This window comes from Eulemur rufifrons, chromosome 25, assembly GCF_041146395.1.
Source record: "Eulemur rufifrons isolate Redbay chromosome 25, OSU_ERuf_1, whole genome shotgun sequence".
Taxonomy (NCBI): Eukaryota; Metazoa; Chordata; class Mammalia; order Primates; family Lemuridae; genus Eulemur; species Eulemur rufifrons.
The window spans coordinates 11,972,791-11,989,527 of record NC_091007.1 but is presented as its reverse complement, the minus strand read 5'-3'; the positions used below and the strand labels follow the sequence as shown (position 1 = coordinate 11,989,527).

The 16,737-nt window shown below is 42.7% G+C and overlaps 1 protein-coding gene across 1 annotated transcript in view; it reads right to left on the bottom strand.

Annotated features, from left to right (window-relative positions):
- Positions 1–9,329, bottom strand: part of TMEM236 (transmembrane protein 236) — a 32,650-nt gene extending 23,321 nt beyond the window's left edge. Inside the window, exon 1 of the mRNA XM_069458999.1 lies at positions 9,073–9,329. Coding sequence (XP_069315100.1) covers positions 9,073–9,329 — 257 coding nt within the window. The remainder of the gene's footprint in view (positions 1–9,072) is intronic.
- Between the last annotated feature and the right edge of the window lie 7,408 nt (positions 9,330–16,737).

Sequence of the window (16,737 nt, the reverse complement as noted above, 5' to 3'; positions counted from 1 at the left end):
TTGTTTAAGCCATCCAGTTGGTGGTACTTGGTTACGGTGTTTCTAGGAAACTCATACAGATTTTGCTACTGGGAAGTGCAATATTGCTGTAAAAATACCTAAAAACGTAGACGTGGCTTCGGAATTGAGTAACGGCTGGGTAGAGGCTGGAAGAGTTGAGATGCATGACCGAAAGAGCCTGGATTGCCTGGAGGAAACTGTCTGTAGAAATCTAGATATTAAAAGAGATTCGAGTCAGGGCTCAGAAAGAAAAGAGGAGAGCTATAGAGAAAGCTCCTGTCGTCTTAGAGAACAGATATAGTGCCATGAACAGAATGTTGCCAGAAATACGAATGCTAAAGCTGCTTCTGGTGGGGCTTAGGATGGAAATGAGGAACATGCCATTGGAAACTGGAGGCAAGTGATCCTTTTTGTAAAATGGCAGAAAATGTGGCTGAATTGTGCTCTGTTGGGTCGAAAGTAGAACTTGTAAGTGATAAATTCAGATATTTAGTGGAGGATATTTCTGAGCAAAGTGTTGAAGGCACAGTCTCTTTTCTGTTTGCTACTTATGGTACGATGTGAACAAAGAGAGGTACATCGAAGAAGGAATTTTAAGCAGAGAGGAACTAGAACTTGAAGATTTGGAAAATTCTCACCTATCCATATTACAAAAAATGAGAAAGCGTGTGTGGAAGAGATCACCAAGGTTGTGGCTTGAGAATCCAATCAACCGCGTCAGCAGAAACGCTGCTGGCTTGCACTGAAGGTGGCAGAAATGGCATAAAAGGAAGAAAAGCTGTTGGACTTCTGGGACTCCAGGGAGGAAACCGGCTGATAGAGCTGTTTGGCTGCAAACGTGTCATCCTTCAAGGGAAGGGAAGAATGACACCGACAGTGATTCAGAGGCCGGAGAGGCTGGCACCGCAAGCACAGGCCCAGAGGTGCCCTCCTCGAATTCAGAGGGCAGAGCCACCATCCAGGGCTGAGGGGTTGGGGCCACTACTCTGGTGGCCTTGGAAAGTGGGCCCAGGGGATGGAGCATCAAGCCACCGAGGGTTATTCTCAAACCTTAAAATCTACTAGAATTTTCCCTCCCAGGTTTTGCACTTGCTTGGGACTCATGACTCCTTTTTCCCCTTCCAATTTCTCCCTGGTGATGTCCATTCCACTGCATTTTGGAAGCAAGTAACTTTCTGTCTGGTTTCACACATTCACAGGGAGAGAGGAATTTTGCCCCAAGATGAATCATAGCCCAGTTCTCACACATAACTGATTTGGGTGATATAGGTGGTGTGTTTTGGGACTTTGAATTGATGATGTTTAGGTGATGTTGGATTTAAGAGTTGATGCTGGAACGATTATGACTTTTGGAGACGTTGGGATGAGTGAATCTATTTTGCACGTGGGAAGACCATGAATTTTGGGGTGTCACAGGGTGGAATGGTAAGGATTCAACTGGGACATGTTTAAGTCCCAACCCTCAGGACCTTAGACCATAACTTTATTTGTAAATAGGGTCTTTATTAAAGGTAATCAAGTTAAAGTGGGGTGTTAGGGTAGACCCTAATCCAATATGACTGGTGTCCTTTTAAAAAGGGGAAATTTGGAAACAGACACACACAAAGGGAAGAGTATGTGAGGACACACAGGGAGAACACCACACGAAGATGAAGGCAGAGATCAGGGTGACACATTTACAAGCCAAGAAACACCAAAGATTGCCAGCAAACCACCGGAATCCCAGAGAGGGGCATGGAACAAAACCTCCCTTACATCTCTCGGAGGGAAGCCCCCCACCTCCATCACTTTGGTCTCAGGCTGCTAGCCTCCAGAATGTTCAGACATTTGAGAATCTGAAACAAATTGGTGTGTTTAAGCCACCAAGTTTGTGGCACGTAGTTACAGCAATCCTAGGAAGTTAATACAAGGAACAGAATTTATGGTAGAATATCACAGACACTTCTTTGAAGGTCAACTAATGCAAGTTTGCAACCACAGTATAGAGTGGCTGCAGAGAAGGACTTGTGGGCGTGGTGTAATGTCCAGAAGAAAGACTGAGTTAGTAGCCAGGCTTGGTGGCATGCACCTGTAGTCTCAGCTACTTGGGAGGCTGAGGCAGGAGGGTGGCATGAGCCCAGGAGTTTGAGGGTGCAGTGAGCTAAGATCACACCACCTCACTCCAACCTGGGTGACAGAGCGAGATGAAAGAAAGACAGAAAGAGAAGGAAGAGAGAAAGAAAAGAAAGAAAAGAAAGACAGCCTGAGCTAGGGTACTAGCAAAAGACCTCTATGCACATCTGTAATAAACTGGCAATGAAAAGGACTCCCCTAGGAGTGAGGCCCATGAAGAAAGAATTGAGCTAACCCACACGGGGTTAAAAATTCCTGTTTGTGCAGCAAGCATTCTGGCCCTGAGATTTCTCACAGAGGAAGCATGGTCAGTGGGAAGGATCAGACAATAACTTGGGAAATGACTCTTAGCTCAGACACTTACAAAGATTCTCTCTTACCTAACCATTAAAGTCAACAGCTTGCCTTTCAAGGCTTCCCCCAATCTGGCCTTAACCGCTCCAACATACAGTAACACTCCCACTCTACACTGCCCCTTAGTGAGCTCATACCACATGCCAAGAACTGTAGGGAAGCATTTTATATACATCACTCAAACCCCACCAACAATCCTCCGAGTGAGGTATCACCCCTATAAATTTGCCCAAGTTCCCACAGCTAGGACATGAAGAATGAGTTCTAATCCAGGTCTTTCTGACTCCGAAACTCACGCTCCTAACCAAACCACTCTGCAGTACTGCCCAGCCCACTTCTCTCTACTTGCTCCTAAGCAAGTTGGTCTTCTCCCACTCCTTAAAGAATTCATGCTCATTCCTACAGCAACTCATTATTTGTCCTCAACCCTCTGCTCGGGGGTGTCTTCGCATCCCATCCATCCAAGCTTGGCGCAAATCGAGCTTTCCTCATGAGACTTTCTCTGACTACTGCAGAGCACGGCATACTCTTGATAAACCTGAGTCCATAAACCCTGTGTTGAAAACCTGCTGAGTGTCGGGCACTGTAGTGGGCTGGTGGGTGGGGTAGGAAGCATGAATCATAAAGGACACCTGCTCTGCTGTCAGAAGTTTTGATGACTCTCTTCTCTGGGCTAATAAAGGACTTGTGGTGGGTCACATAAAATTTACTTTCTAGCTTTTTCGTGTATAAATAACTGCACAGTCTCCATAGTAGACTACGAACTCCCTGAGGAAAGAGGCAATACCTGAGACAGGAGATATTCCCCTACAGTAGCCTGGGAACAGCGCCAGCTAGGATGAAGAACTTGTGTAGGAAGGTCGTTTGGAGACGTAGACAGAGGTCAGAGTGAATGGTCTTGAATGCCAGGCCAAGTCCTAGGATATAGTGAGCAGTGTACCTGCCATCTGTGTGGGGACAGCTCTGCCAGGCAGTCAAAGGCTACTCCATAAATGTTTACGAAAAGAGGGACTGAGTGATGGGAAATGGGAACTGGAAAGGAATTCAGATAGGTAAATTTATACCTATTTAAACAAACCCATAGAGTGGACTAACAGGTCACTATTAACCGATAGGATTTCTAGTAAAGCCAAGAGTTTTAGTCAATGTCACTCAATTATGAAACAGGTGACACAGTTGCATTTGCAGCCAATTGCATTATATTTCTAGCTGAAGTCAGTGACTGCATCCACAGGACATCCTGGTATCAGCGACATCCTATCCAGGCACTGAAAGGACAGCCAACATCCCAAGGAGACTTTCCAAAGAGAAAAAGTCCAGAAACCATGGGACAGGAATGACGGATGGAACTCTGCACACTGGAGAAGAGAAAACTTAGCTGACACACATGGGGCGTGATTGGGATGGCAGATGATGCAGCTGCCTTCAAAATGTTTGGAAAGCTTGAATGCAGAGACAGTAAGTTCAGGGACGTCAACCCTGGAGTCACAATTTTGGGAGTCATCATCACACAAGTGGCAGTTTATATCATGAGAATACTTAAAAAGAATTAGAAAGGGGAAGTTAGGGAGCAAGGGGTAGAGCTCCTGGCTATGGTCAAATACACAGGTTTATAAGGAAAGGGCAGAGGAGGTGAAGTCTGCAAAGAGGATGGGAAGAGAGCTACATGGTGGGAGGTTTTATTTCAACACAAGGAAATAAGGAAGACTGTTCTAATAATTAGAGCCATAGAGAGTAGTGAGTTCCCTGCAAAATCAGAAGTGGACCGTCTGTCTGTATGGTGAGAAATAGTGTAGGAGATGAACTCTAAGATTTCTTCTAGCTTTAGGATTCTGTGGAATACTGTCAACATTGATGCTACAGGCAAGGGGAAGAGTAGATTTTTAAGGGCTGCAACTGATGTGCAGAAAACTTTTTTTTAAGAAGGGTAATACCCCTTCCACGAAGACTGGGAAAGAACTTAGGGGAGAAAAGAAGCAAGAGGTGAGAACACCAGTGGGTGAAGGTCGCCAGAGCCCGAGCATTAGTTAACAAGATGCTCTTCATTTTTCCTTGGACAAAATCAATCAGGACAAATGGTCCAACGCTGGACCTAAATGTATGAAAATATGGGGGATGATGCCAGAAACTCCCAGTGCATGGTGGCCCTGGAAATGAGGGCCTAACTGGGATAAGGAAAACAGTCATGGAAAACAAAGAGCAAGAAAGATGAAAATGGGAGAATGAATGGAACGTGATGACTTATTGCATATGGCAGGAGAGAAGAGCAAAAGTAGATAGACTCACTCGTGCTGATTTACTGGGTTTGCTGGGGCAAGGAAGAGAAAGCCTGTGGTCAAGTACAGACAAATTATTGATACCAAATATATAAGAAGATGACAGATGCACTGAGAGATGGGAGTGTTCTGGGAAGAAGCCACTGTGAAGCACTAGTGTTAGGTTTTCAGTATCTTACCAATGACCTCGTGGAGGTGCTGAAAAGAGTGAGCTCTATTTCCTTCAGGTTAGCCAGTCTGTCTAGTTGTGCACATATGTTACTGGTGCTGTGTGTTCCACTTGCATGTGCTACTGTGGAACAGTAAAGTGCTCAAGAGATCAGAGTCTTAAGACGGATGCCCTTGGGGCCATCTTGGCTCAACTAGGCATTGGCTGTGTCATCTTTTAACTCCTGTGCCTCAATTTCCTCATTTGTAAAGTGGAAACTATAATTGTCTTATATATAAAGATTAGAAAATTAACTAAAACGATAAAGACAATGTGTTTAGAATTACGCTTGGTACACAGCAATTGTTCAATAAATATTTGCTCTTCTTTTACTATAACTACAACTACTTTTATTGCTACTACCACCGCCACTACTTTAAACAGATCAACAGCAAAATCTCACTGAGTATGTCAAAGATTTAAGCAAGATAAAATGTTACCCAAAATGTTAGGGTCTTTCAAACTTGGCAATGCCCAGGATTCATGACATGCCGTAGTCTGAAGTAGTTGTACGCTGAAGGATTCGAGGATTCCTCAAATATAGCTCTGGGTCTCAAGACAGTCAGGAAATCACCACAAATACTTTAGGATTATCCTGCCCTGATGTACCTTCTCGATGGGGATCTGATCTGGGTTCAGGCTAGCCGTGTAGCTCAATGGTTTCACCCATTTACGCCTATTCCAAGAAAGGGTCTTTCTTGTTTACTGGAATACAGAGTTTCGTGTGTATATGAATAGCTTTACTTCATATCATCAAATAACTCTCTCATTTATTATAAATTATGACAGGTGTCTCTAGAAGGGAACAATAATTCTAAAAGAATGAGGAAGTGTAAAGTACAAGAGGGAAGGAAAGAACACTGGATTAAAGTCCAGAGTCCACCATTGACTTAGTGCATGTTTTACACTCTCTGAAATTGTTTCTTCCCTTAGAAAAATGGAAATTATGTTCACTTGGTCAACTTTACAACCGTGGTGTGCAGGTCTAGTGAGAAAACGAAACATAAAAACACGGTGTCAATGCAACCACTTTATAAGATCTAAATGACATCACTAGGTTGGCCCTCATTATTCTCAAAAAATAAAGGAGACTCTGCAAAATTCTCCAAATTCAAGGAATATCATTCAAAGCTTTTAATTTTCTTCAGTTTTATCATCACTTCTACTGCTTTTCAGTGTCATTCTCAGGATTAAACAAAATCACATTTTAAATGAAAATAGTAAATTCCGTCTGAGGTAAGGACATTAGTATTCACTGAGTGCTTGCTACATACCAGGTACCATGTTAGGAACTTCATAGGCATAATTGCATGCAGTTTCTTAAAACAACACTCCAAAGTAGGAACTAAGTTGTCCCTGTTTTGCTCATGAAAAAAACTAAAGCTTGAAGCATTTAAATAACTCACACAAAGTCTCACAGTCAATGTCAAAGCTAGGATTTGAATCCAGGTCTGGTCTCCCTTAGATGCATTCCTGGGGCACACCCTTTGCTAGCTGGTGACTTGCTCTCTCCTGGAGATCAGCCTCAGAGGGCTCACAGTGCCAGCATGGACCTCCAGGGATGCTCCCACATAGTCTCAACAACATGAAATCCGTGAATGTTCAGGATCTATGAAATTTCATATAAACAATCATCTAATTATTCTTCAAAAATAATTCATAATCCATACTTTCAATCCCCACTTTCTACAGTATCAACTAGTTTTCCATCATCTTCATGTAGTGATTAAGATATAACACCCTATATATTACCACATATACCACAATATCCAAATGCACATCTTTGGGAATCATACATGATATGCAAATACACATCTTTGGGGGAAATGTGTCTTGATGACACTAAAGGAGTTGAATTTTTCTTGAAACACACTTGGCATTCAAAATCAGAAAGAATAAAGGAAAAGTTGTCTAAGATAGAGGAAAGAGCATGAAATCTGACAGACCTGGGCTCACAAATCCCAGCTCCGCCACGGAACTAGCTTTCTGTCTTGACAAAGTTAATCACTCCTGTAAGTTTCAGTTTCTTTTTCTTAAAATGAGAATGCCAACACCTACACCTCACTGGACGGTCGTAAAGTTGAAATCTAATAGCACAGAATGTGTAAAGCTCCTAGAATAGTGTTCAGTAGCTATTTCTTCCCTTCTATGTAAAAGATAATTACATGATAGCTATTTCTTCCCTTCTATGTAAAAGGAGGCCATGAGGACACAGTTCCACAGTTTCACTGAAATAAAGACAATCTGTGGGTGGGGCATGCCGCACACACAAACAGAAACGAAAGACTGGAAGAGTATTTCCCAAAAGAAATGACTGAAAGTTATAATCGTTGGGACAGCCCAAGATACGGTAGCAAGGGGGAGGTGGGGCACCTGGGCCAGATGTACAAAATGAAATCGGAGCCGACATGAGGCCAGTGGTCTACCGCATGCACTGGGGAATAGAAACAAAAGCCCACTCTCTTCCCTAATTTCAACTGCCCCAGGAGGTCGGGACCTCAGCCTTCAAAGAAGCAGTTTAGGGTAGTGATTAGAAGTACCCATTACAGAGTTAGACCTGGGTCCAAAGTCGGGCTCTTCCACTCATTAGTTGACTGACTCTGGGAAAGTTTCCCCTTGGGAACAGTAATGATAAACTCATGCAAATATCTACTTTATGGGGTGAAGTAGATATATCTATACCACCTCATATCAGTACTTACCTTGGCACATAATAAATGATCTGTAAAGGAGCAATTATAGCTTAATAACAATAATAACAATAAGTGATATGGGAAGATTTGTGCTTGACTTTCAGAATCTAGAGTCCTAAGGATTTGAACTAATGTGAACAAAAACAAAACAAAGCAAAAAGAAAACACCAAGAGCTCTTTCCTGGGCTGTACCAGGCCAGCTTCCCATCGGTTTACTCCCTGATGTTCTGTGAACCTTCCACCAATCCCTCAAAGTTCCTGCCCCTCAAGGAGTCTTGAGCAGTCAAAGCAACTCCTAGGGAAAGGAGAGGAGTGGAGGGCCCAGCCCAGCTCCAAGCTACCCCGTGGGTGGCCACAAGGCTCTGGGCAAGGTTTGGAAAGCCCCTAAACCCTATGGATAAAAGCAGTGCCAACAACAAAATGGTTTATTTCCGGAATTCCCTTAAAAGCTCTGTCCCTGGGGAACTGGGAGTCTTCTGGCAAGGTTCTCGGGGCCACATCCAGCATCGGTACGGAAAGAGAAGTTCATGAACTACACACTTCTGCTCTCCACCCCAGCATCCTCCTGAAGGAATCTCTAGCTCTCTTCCTGTATCTATTATTTTCCCATTTCTGCCCTTGCTTATGTTAAAATTCCTAGCTCCTCCCTTGTCGAATGTGTTCTGTGTCGTTCAACTTTAAAATAAAAGATCAGGATGAAAGAAAATTTAACTTATCGAAGAAAACAAAGAAAATATCAGATGAGTAAGAATCAGATCTGAAGATCTAAAAGGAAAAAATACATCAGTATCAGAAATTATTTGTTCTCAATACCTCTATGTGGATCTGTAGTCACCAGCTAAACTGTTAGTTAACTTGACATTAAATCTTGATTTATGTCAAATAGTTCTGTATTAGTATTGAAGTACTTCCCCCCACAAGGATAACAGAATTTACCAATATAGTAAAGTATTATTTTTTAAAGTCTAAGTAAGGGAACTAGTTGCTTAAAAAAATCGTAGTTGGTTATTGGTCAAAGATGTGCCTTAGACCTGCAAAATGCAATGGAAACATTTAAAAATAGATATTACTTTCAGTTTTACACAAAAGTAAAATTCTATATTATAATCTTGCAGTTATGATTCGTGTAAGTTAACTCTAATAACTTTATGCGGTTCAGAGGAATTAGGTGCAGTGTTTACTACTTAGGGTAGCATGGACCGGTGCTAACTCCAGTCTCATTAACGCATGTAGTTTGTAATTATCACTCAGTAAAAATATCTGTAGAAAAATTACCGAAAATACCATCATATCAGTGCATTTACAGAAACACTGATTGTCACCTCCAACTAATCTCACATTACATACACTCACGCCATGTCACACCCTTATACGCAGTGCATCCTTGAAAACATCACGGGATTCCTCGCTAAAGAGTTCTGGTACTTACCATCCTGTAATTTTTTTGTAAAGATGAAGTTTCCTGTGTAAGAGAACTTTTACAGGAACCCAGATCACCAGGGTCACCAACGCCACATAGGCAATAGAACAGGACACGATCAGCCAATAATGCGTTCTGTCAGACGTAATCCTGGTGTTCTGATGGGCGGTGGCAAACTGCTCCATGATCACAAGCGTGGGGACGGAGAAAGCTGCAAACTCCAGGAGCTCAAAAACCACGAGCTTGATGAGCCTTCCAGAAATCATGCTGAGGGAGCGCATGGGGCTGAGGAAACCGCTGTTCTCCCTCTCTGACCCCGGGCAGCATATGGACACACAGATACTGAACTGGGATCAAGTTCCTTGTTCGCGAATCACTAACCAGTGACTTTTTATTCTTTTATTGACCCTCTATGGTTCAATGATCCGCCAGCTTAACAACCGTGTCTCTTAAAGAAACAGGGCCGTTGTGGAAGGGATCGCTCAATGTATTTGCACACGTATTATTAGAAGTTAAATAAACTTTAAAGCGTGCCTGAGAGCATTTGTAAAAACAGTAATTTTTTTTTTAAATGTGGTGTTTATTGCTAATGTTAACAGAAAAACCATTTATGTAATATCCTACTCTTGCTAAGTAGAACTGTTAGAATGATATAATTTTAGAGTTAAAGGGGGAGTTTTTCCTATCTAAGCAAATTCGGGCAAAAAGACAGACTCAGATCTTGAGTCTTCATCTTGGAGAAACCACCCATCCCCTTTCACGAGCTTGAAAAGGAAGTTTGGATTCACTGTGTTCACTCCCTAAGCAGGATTCTTCCTGATACTTAAAATATTCATTCATTATTGCACATTAGGTGACATATAACAGAAATTAATGTTATTTTTATGTTGCTGGCCAGGAAACTAAAATGGCGATATGAGACACCTGTTATCAGGATTAACACATTAAGAGCTATAAATAAGTAGTTCAAAAGCACATCAAATATTTAAAAGGCAACACTTTTCTCCATGAATATCCTTCCTTCCAAAAGTATATTTGAGCACCTATGATGAGCATTTTCCCAGGTGTTAGGGTGTGAAGATGAATGGATGATAGAGCTTCCTGCCCTGAAAATGCTCAGTCCAAGGAAAAAAGAACCAAGGTCAGAAGCATAAACTCATTGCTTTGGTAACACACAGGAAGAGCTTCAGCTTTGGGCCGTGGGGAGGGGAGGGAAAGATAAGGACGAGCAAGATGGGTAGGGGTGTTGGGGGGGCGGGTGACATTTCAGACACAGGCAAGGAGGTTGTGATGGTTGATGAGAGTCTGGGGGGGCCATAGCAGGGAGCAGAAGGTGATGTTAAGACAAATTGCTTGGGGTCAGAATGTAAATGACCCATTAAGGATTTGGGGGGGGGGGGCGTCTCTGTGTGTGGCAGGCTGCAGTGGGAAGGAATGTTTTCTGAACACAGCAGTCCCTTGATTATGTGGAAAGCAGATTCAGCGCTGACATGGGGGAAGGACAGAGTGGCATCACCCTGGAGGCAGCGAGGCCAGCTGGGAGCCAAGGAAGAGTCGGGGTCCCAGGTGCAAGCCCCAGCTAACACAGACAGAGCGGGAATGATGGAGGAGGGCAGACATTGACATCCGTAGACATTGACACCTGTCCCTTTTATGAGTTTGCTTCTTTAAATGGCTTCCCCTGTGCCAGCTGTCACCCTGATGCAGACCAATATTTCCCTCGGCTTCTCTCACCCAAGCCCCTTGGCAGGAGGGGCCCCGTGCTGCCTGGCTTCCGGGAGCATCCTAGGGTGCAGGTGGCAGCTCACAGGATTAACGCCTTCTGCCCTCGCACCGCGGGACAATTGGTCAGCAGGCTCTTCAAGGTATCTGGTGGTTTTACTTGAACTCAAAGTTTGAATCCGCTGAAGTTTAGCAGTTCTCTCAAACGAAAGCAGAGACTTGGGAGAGCAGTGGCAGGAATAGGAAAGGATGGTGCAGAAACCCATCTGAGCCGCTGTCTGTTGTCTACTCTAATACCCTCTTGTTGACATCAATTGCCTACATCAACCCTGATGAAAATGTCTATTGAGATGATACTAGACGCAAGCCATATTTTAACCTCCTAGCCCTCTATCTTCAGTCATTAGAGCTATGTGGAATCATAATTTCTTCTACAAACTTTGCGTGTTCATAGGAATTAAAACCCAAGCATATTCGAAGAGAGTTACTGAATGAAAAATAGCCTGGCTCTTGGAAAAGAGTCTCTTGCCCAGGTCTATAATTCCATTTGGAATGCTCAATTTTTATTTCCACTTATAGGGAGTTAAAATTTACACTAGCTTTGTATTTCTCTGCTGTAATTTTCCTCTGGTTCATCATCTCCCTTCACCCTTAACTTCAAAGATGACACCCAATGGCATTAGCATCTGTGTGACACGTGACCTGTGTTCTCTACCTCATGGGACATTCTGGTCACCAGCTGTGCTTTCTTGGAGCGGGAGGGAGGCTGTGATTCTCGCTCTCTGCTCACGATGAGCCCAACTCCATGTAAAGAAACAAACGACTGTGTGCACATTGTCCACTGAACACTCTACTATGTGCAGATCACAGCCAGCCCTGTTAACTTGCGCTCTGGTTAGAGAGATGACACAGATGCACAGGGAAGGGCTGGGAAGGGGTGCCCTGCCCAGTCTTCCATCCTCCTTCTCCAGACGCAGCTACCTGGAGGGACGGGCACTGGGCCATAGACTATCCAGCATTCTATGTATGGGCTGGGATGAACCGGACCGATCAGATTCTCACCCTTAGGAATGTGAACTAAGAAACATGGGAAGAATTTGCCAATGGAGCTAAAGGCGGCCATGATTTTGAGTTGAATTTAAAGCAAACCAAACTCCAGGCACTAGAATCCCACCCCACCCCTGGCGTGGTGTCAATACTCAGTGACTATCTGATGAATGAAGGAAGGAAGGAAGGAACACACAACAAGAAGCCAGACAGTGAGGGAATAAAAGAGTTAGCAGAGTGAGGAACCTGATCCAGAGAGTGAGGAGACCGGAACAAACCAACAGAGAGACACAAGCACGCCAAGAAAGACCGGTGTCTACAGGCGGCTCAGTTGTTGAACTTTCCAGATCACGTATGTCCTTACAAAAGGGAGTCTTTGTTCTTTGCAACAGAAATGGCTTGAGTGTAAGACAGAGGAGTATGTTTCTGAACAGCGGCCAAATATCATTCAGAAACAACTTGTAAAAATACTGGAAGATTCAGAGGTGAGGACTGGAAAAAATCAAAACAGAGTGAATCAGAGAAGGCTTCTCAGAGGAGGTGAGCGTGGGCCTGTACTGATCCTTCTGACTCAAAGCAATATTTATATGTTGCTACCACACCCTTCTCTGTATGGTGCAGTGACATTTCCTTTGACAAACTGTTCTAAGAATGTTCGTGATGTAGTAAGTTGGAGCCAGGGGAAAAGCAAGTTGCAGATACTATATATAATAACATGAATAGTACAATCCCATTTTGTTTTAAAATACTGTAGCTGTAGATTTATATATAAATTTAAAACTCCAGGGAAATACTCGTCAAACTGTTAATAGTGCTGCCCCCGGGAAATGGGTGAGGTGGGGTAGACGGAGTTTTCACTTTTTATTTATTAATGTTGCCATAGTTTGAATATTTCACAAGCAAAAAAACTTAGAAAATAATTGTAGCCTAATAAAAATCTATTTAAAACATAATTACAGTTGAATAAAAATGGTGTGCTCTATTTTTTTAAATCTTTCTTCCACCAATTTGTTTTCCCTTGATTTTCCTTAAGCTGAAGCCAAATAAACTAATTTCACTTGTACTTATCCTTTTAATGGTAGTAAGAAAGAGAGTGAAATAGCCAAAAGGAAAGCAGAAGGCAGAGGAGAGTCCTGAATAACTATTTCCTGGCTGGGCCTTTTGGGTTGAATCGGATTGCTTTCTCCTGCTCTCTTGGACACCCACTTTGCTTTCTCCCCTGTGCAACTTTTCCTTACTCTCCCTCTCCAAGTGGAATTAAGCATCTTCTTCTTGCTGTCAAAACACCTTTGGAATACTTCTAGGGTAGCACCTATCACCTTATATCATTTGTGTACACACTGAGTCCCCTACAAAATCACAAGCTCCTTGAAGACAGGGAACATTTGCTTTCATCGTTGTACTCTCATTTCTCAGCACGGGGCCTAGCACATAATAGACCCTTAACACACTCTCATGGAAGCAATGAACGAACAGATGAAGTGTAAGAAAAGTGGTGAGTTGCAGATGGACTGTGCAGGGCTTTGATGATGGTTAACTTTTCTCTGATGCTAAGGGAAAGCTGCCTGTCACTCTGACATTTCAGAAGGAGAGATCCTACACCTTCTGTCCACAGGCTTCAATTCCCTTGCTTGGTCCCCGGTAAAGCCACCAGCTCTCTTTCCTCCATAGCCATGCCTCCCAAGGCTCCCAAGGTAACAGAGAAAAGACAAAGTCCCCGTGGACTGCAGAACTGATTCATCTCACGCTGCATGTTAGGAGAAGACTATGACCCTTTCCAAGCATTCACAAAGACTTTATAGATGCCAGTACTACAATGTCTTTCCCAATCCGTGTGCCCTCAAAAGCGCACACTCCATAATGGGTTTGAACCATTAACAAAGGAGACTGGACAGGACTGCCTGGCATTTGTCTGGTCCAAGGCACAGCCTTCAGTTATTTCAGAGCCTTCAGCCAGAAGGTGTCATTCGAATTTTACATAACAGATTGGGAGGCAGGGAAGGTCCCTTCATGAGGGACAGGGCAAGTAAATAGCTAGCTTGGCAGAGAAAAAGAATGCCATTATGCCAACACTAAGCTATGGCGGGAGGAAATAATGCCAGACCCCCGACTTGGTCACAAAGGCAAAGGGAGATGAAAGAGGGCGTAGGCAGGGTGCGGTGGCTCACACCTGTAATCCTAGCACTCTGGGAGGCCGAGGTGGGCGGATCGTTTGAGCTCAGGAGTTCGAGACCAGCCTGAGCAAGAGTGAGACCTTGTCTCTAGTAAAAAAAAAAAAAAAAAATAGAAAGAAGTTATCTGGCCAAATAAAAATATATAGAAAAAATTAGCCGGGCATGGTGGCACATGCCTGTAGTCCCAGCTACTCGGGAGGCTGAGGCAGGAGGATCGCTTGAGCTCAGGAGTTTGAGGTTGCTGTGAGCTAGGCTGACGCCATGGCACGGCACTCTAGCCCGGGCAGAGCAAAGACTCTGTCTCCAAAAAAAAAAAAAAAAAAAGAGGGCATAAAGTCACCTACCCTTCCGTTTACGCCACTCCTGATTCCTTTTTCCTTCTACGTCCCCTGATGACTGCCATGCAACTGCACTGCCAGTAACTGGGAGGACGTGGAGGGGGACATTTTCAAACCACTCAGATTCTTTACTTGGATTAGTCCAATACAGATGTGAGGAAGTCTGTGCCTTAGTTTGCTCTTTAATGCTGGGTTTAACAACTTCCTGGTAGGAAACAGATTTGGTTTTCTGAAGCTGGATCCGTGGTGAAAAAGACCGAGCCTTGCGGTCAGAATTCACTTCCATGTAGGAGTGTTGATGCAGTGGTTTTTATTTTAGTAAGCAGAAGATATCACTCTGTGCAGGGGAACACCTGTTCCCCGCACTTCCAACTGTCATTTCCTTCCTGCAGGCAGGAAGTCAGAAATTGAAAGTCTCTAAAATGGTTAGCAAGATCATTTGTAATCTCAAGGGTTGCTCATTGTTTTCGGCGTAGGGTCTGTGAAACAAAATGTACAAACTGCCAGGAATGTTCTGGCATATCCGTGGCTTGTTTCCTGTCATCATGCAGCGTTGATGTGCAAAAAGGCAGGAGTTGGTGGCAGTGAAACTGCTCTTGGGATCAAGCTGGATCGACCGAGTGCCTGGGGAGGAGGTGAGAGCATGTCCCTAGGCCTAATTTACGGATTATTTACAATTTCCAAAGAGTCACCGATCATCAGAAGCGGGTGTTACCAAATACATCAGTTGAGGTGGATTAAGCAAGATCACGTTACCATCTGATATATGTCCCCTTTACCAGGGTTACGCTGTCACAGTACAGACCATACTAAATTTACATTATAGGAAAAAGTATAATTTCATCTGTCTATGAAATAAGCAACTTTGTAAGAACAAAGACAATAGTATATTCAATTTTGTAACCCTTTTGTAATGGTTCTTAAAATTGAAATGCATAAATCTCTTTACTTTTAAAAAATAATTATACTCCCTTGAAGTGTGTTATTGTATTAAAATTGTCCAGATCTTGAGAGGAAAAGAAAAAAGAATTTTAGGACTTTCCACTCCCCTATATAGCCATCACACAAATTGTGTGTGTAATAGTGTATAAACCAGAGCTAGGAATAAAAAAAAAAATAGGATATTAAAGAAAAAAAGGAAGTCACTTTGCTCTTTACAATTCTCAAATTTGATTTTTCAAGGGTCTAAAACAATCTGAGTTAGCCTTTCAGCAGTCTAGAGTAACAAATTTAAGCAAACAAAAATGTAAGTACAACCCTAATCAATGAGCATAAATTCATCCCAAAGTTCACAAGGACGCTTTAACCTAAATTTCCCAAATCTTCAATGTTGGGGACTTGGTAAGTTTGTGGTTCTCCAATTTTCTCCTTAAGTTACAACATCTTGAAATCACTGTTAGTCCTGTCCGTCATATTCTCACAAAATAAGCAAAAATGGTAATCACGCAGTTCATTTGATCAATGTAGATAAAAGACTCGTGCTCCCAGTGGTTTGCCTGCCTGCAGTACTCCCTAACGCCACTGGGTGGTGCAGGTTTTATTTGGATCACAATTTTTGAGTTGACTGATATTTTAAAAGACAGTGTTGGTTTGGAATCTTCTAACCTGAATTTTTTTTTTTTTTTAATTTAGGTTATAAAGGTGTGCGTCTTGTGGAAGATAATATATCTTCTTGAACTATGTAAATTTGGCCCATTTAATTTGACAAACATTTAATAAGGTTAAGTCAGAGCTCATCTCTTCTCAAAAGTCCTCCCAATTTCCTATCCTCTCCCTGCCTTACTTTTCTTATCATGTAATACTATCTAACATGTTTATTTATTATTGTTATTTCAAAATATTACTGGGGTACAAATGTTTTTGGTTACATGGATACAAATGTTTTTGGTTACATGGATTGCTTTTGTTATGCTTCAGTCAGGGTTATAAGCATGCCCATCACCCAGATAATATTCATTGTACCCATTAGGTGGGTTTTCACCCATCTCCTCCTCCCCTCCGCCCCCTGTTTGATTTCCACTGAGTATTACCTCCCTCTGTGCACGTATATGCTCATCAGTTAGTTCCAATTTAATAGCGAATACGTGTGGTATTTATTTTTCCATTCTTTAGATACTTCACTTAGGAGAATGGTCTCTAGTTACATCCAAATTGTTGCAAAAGGCCTTAATTCATCCCTCTTCATGGTATACATATACCACATTTTTTAATCCACTCATGAATTGATGGGCGCTTGGGTTGACTGTGGAATCTTTGCAATTGTGAATTGTGCTGCAATAAACATCCAAGTGCAGGTGTCTTTTTGATTAAATGACTTCTTTTCCTTTGGGTAAATATCCAGTAGTGTGGATTGCTGGATCAAATAGTAGGTCTACTTTTAGTTCTTGGAGGAA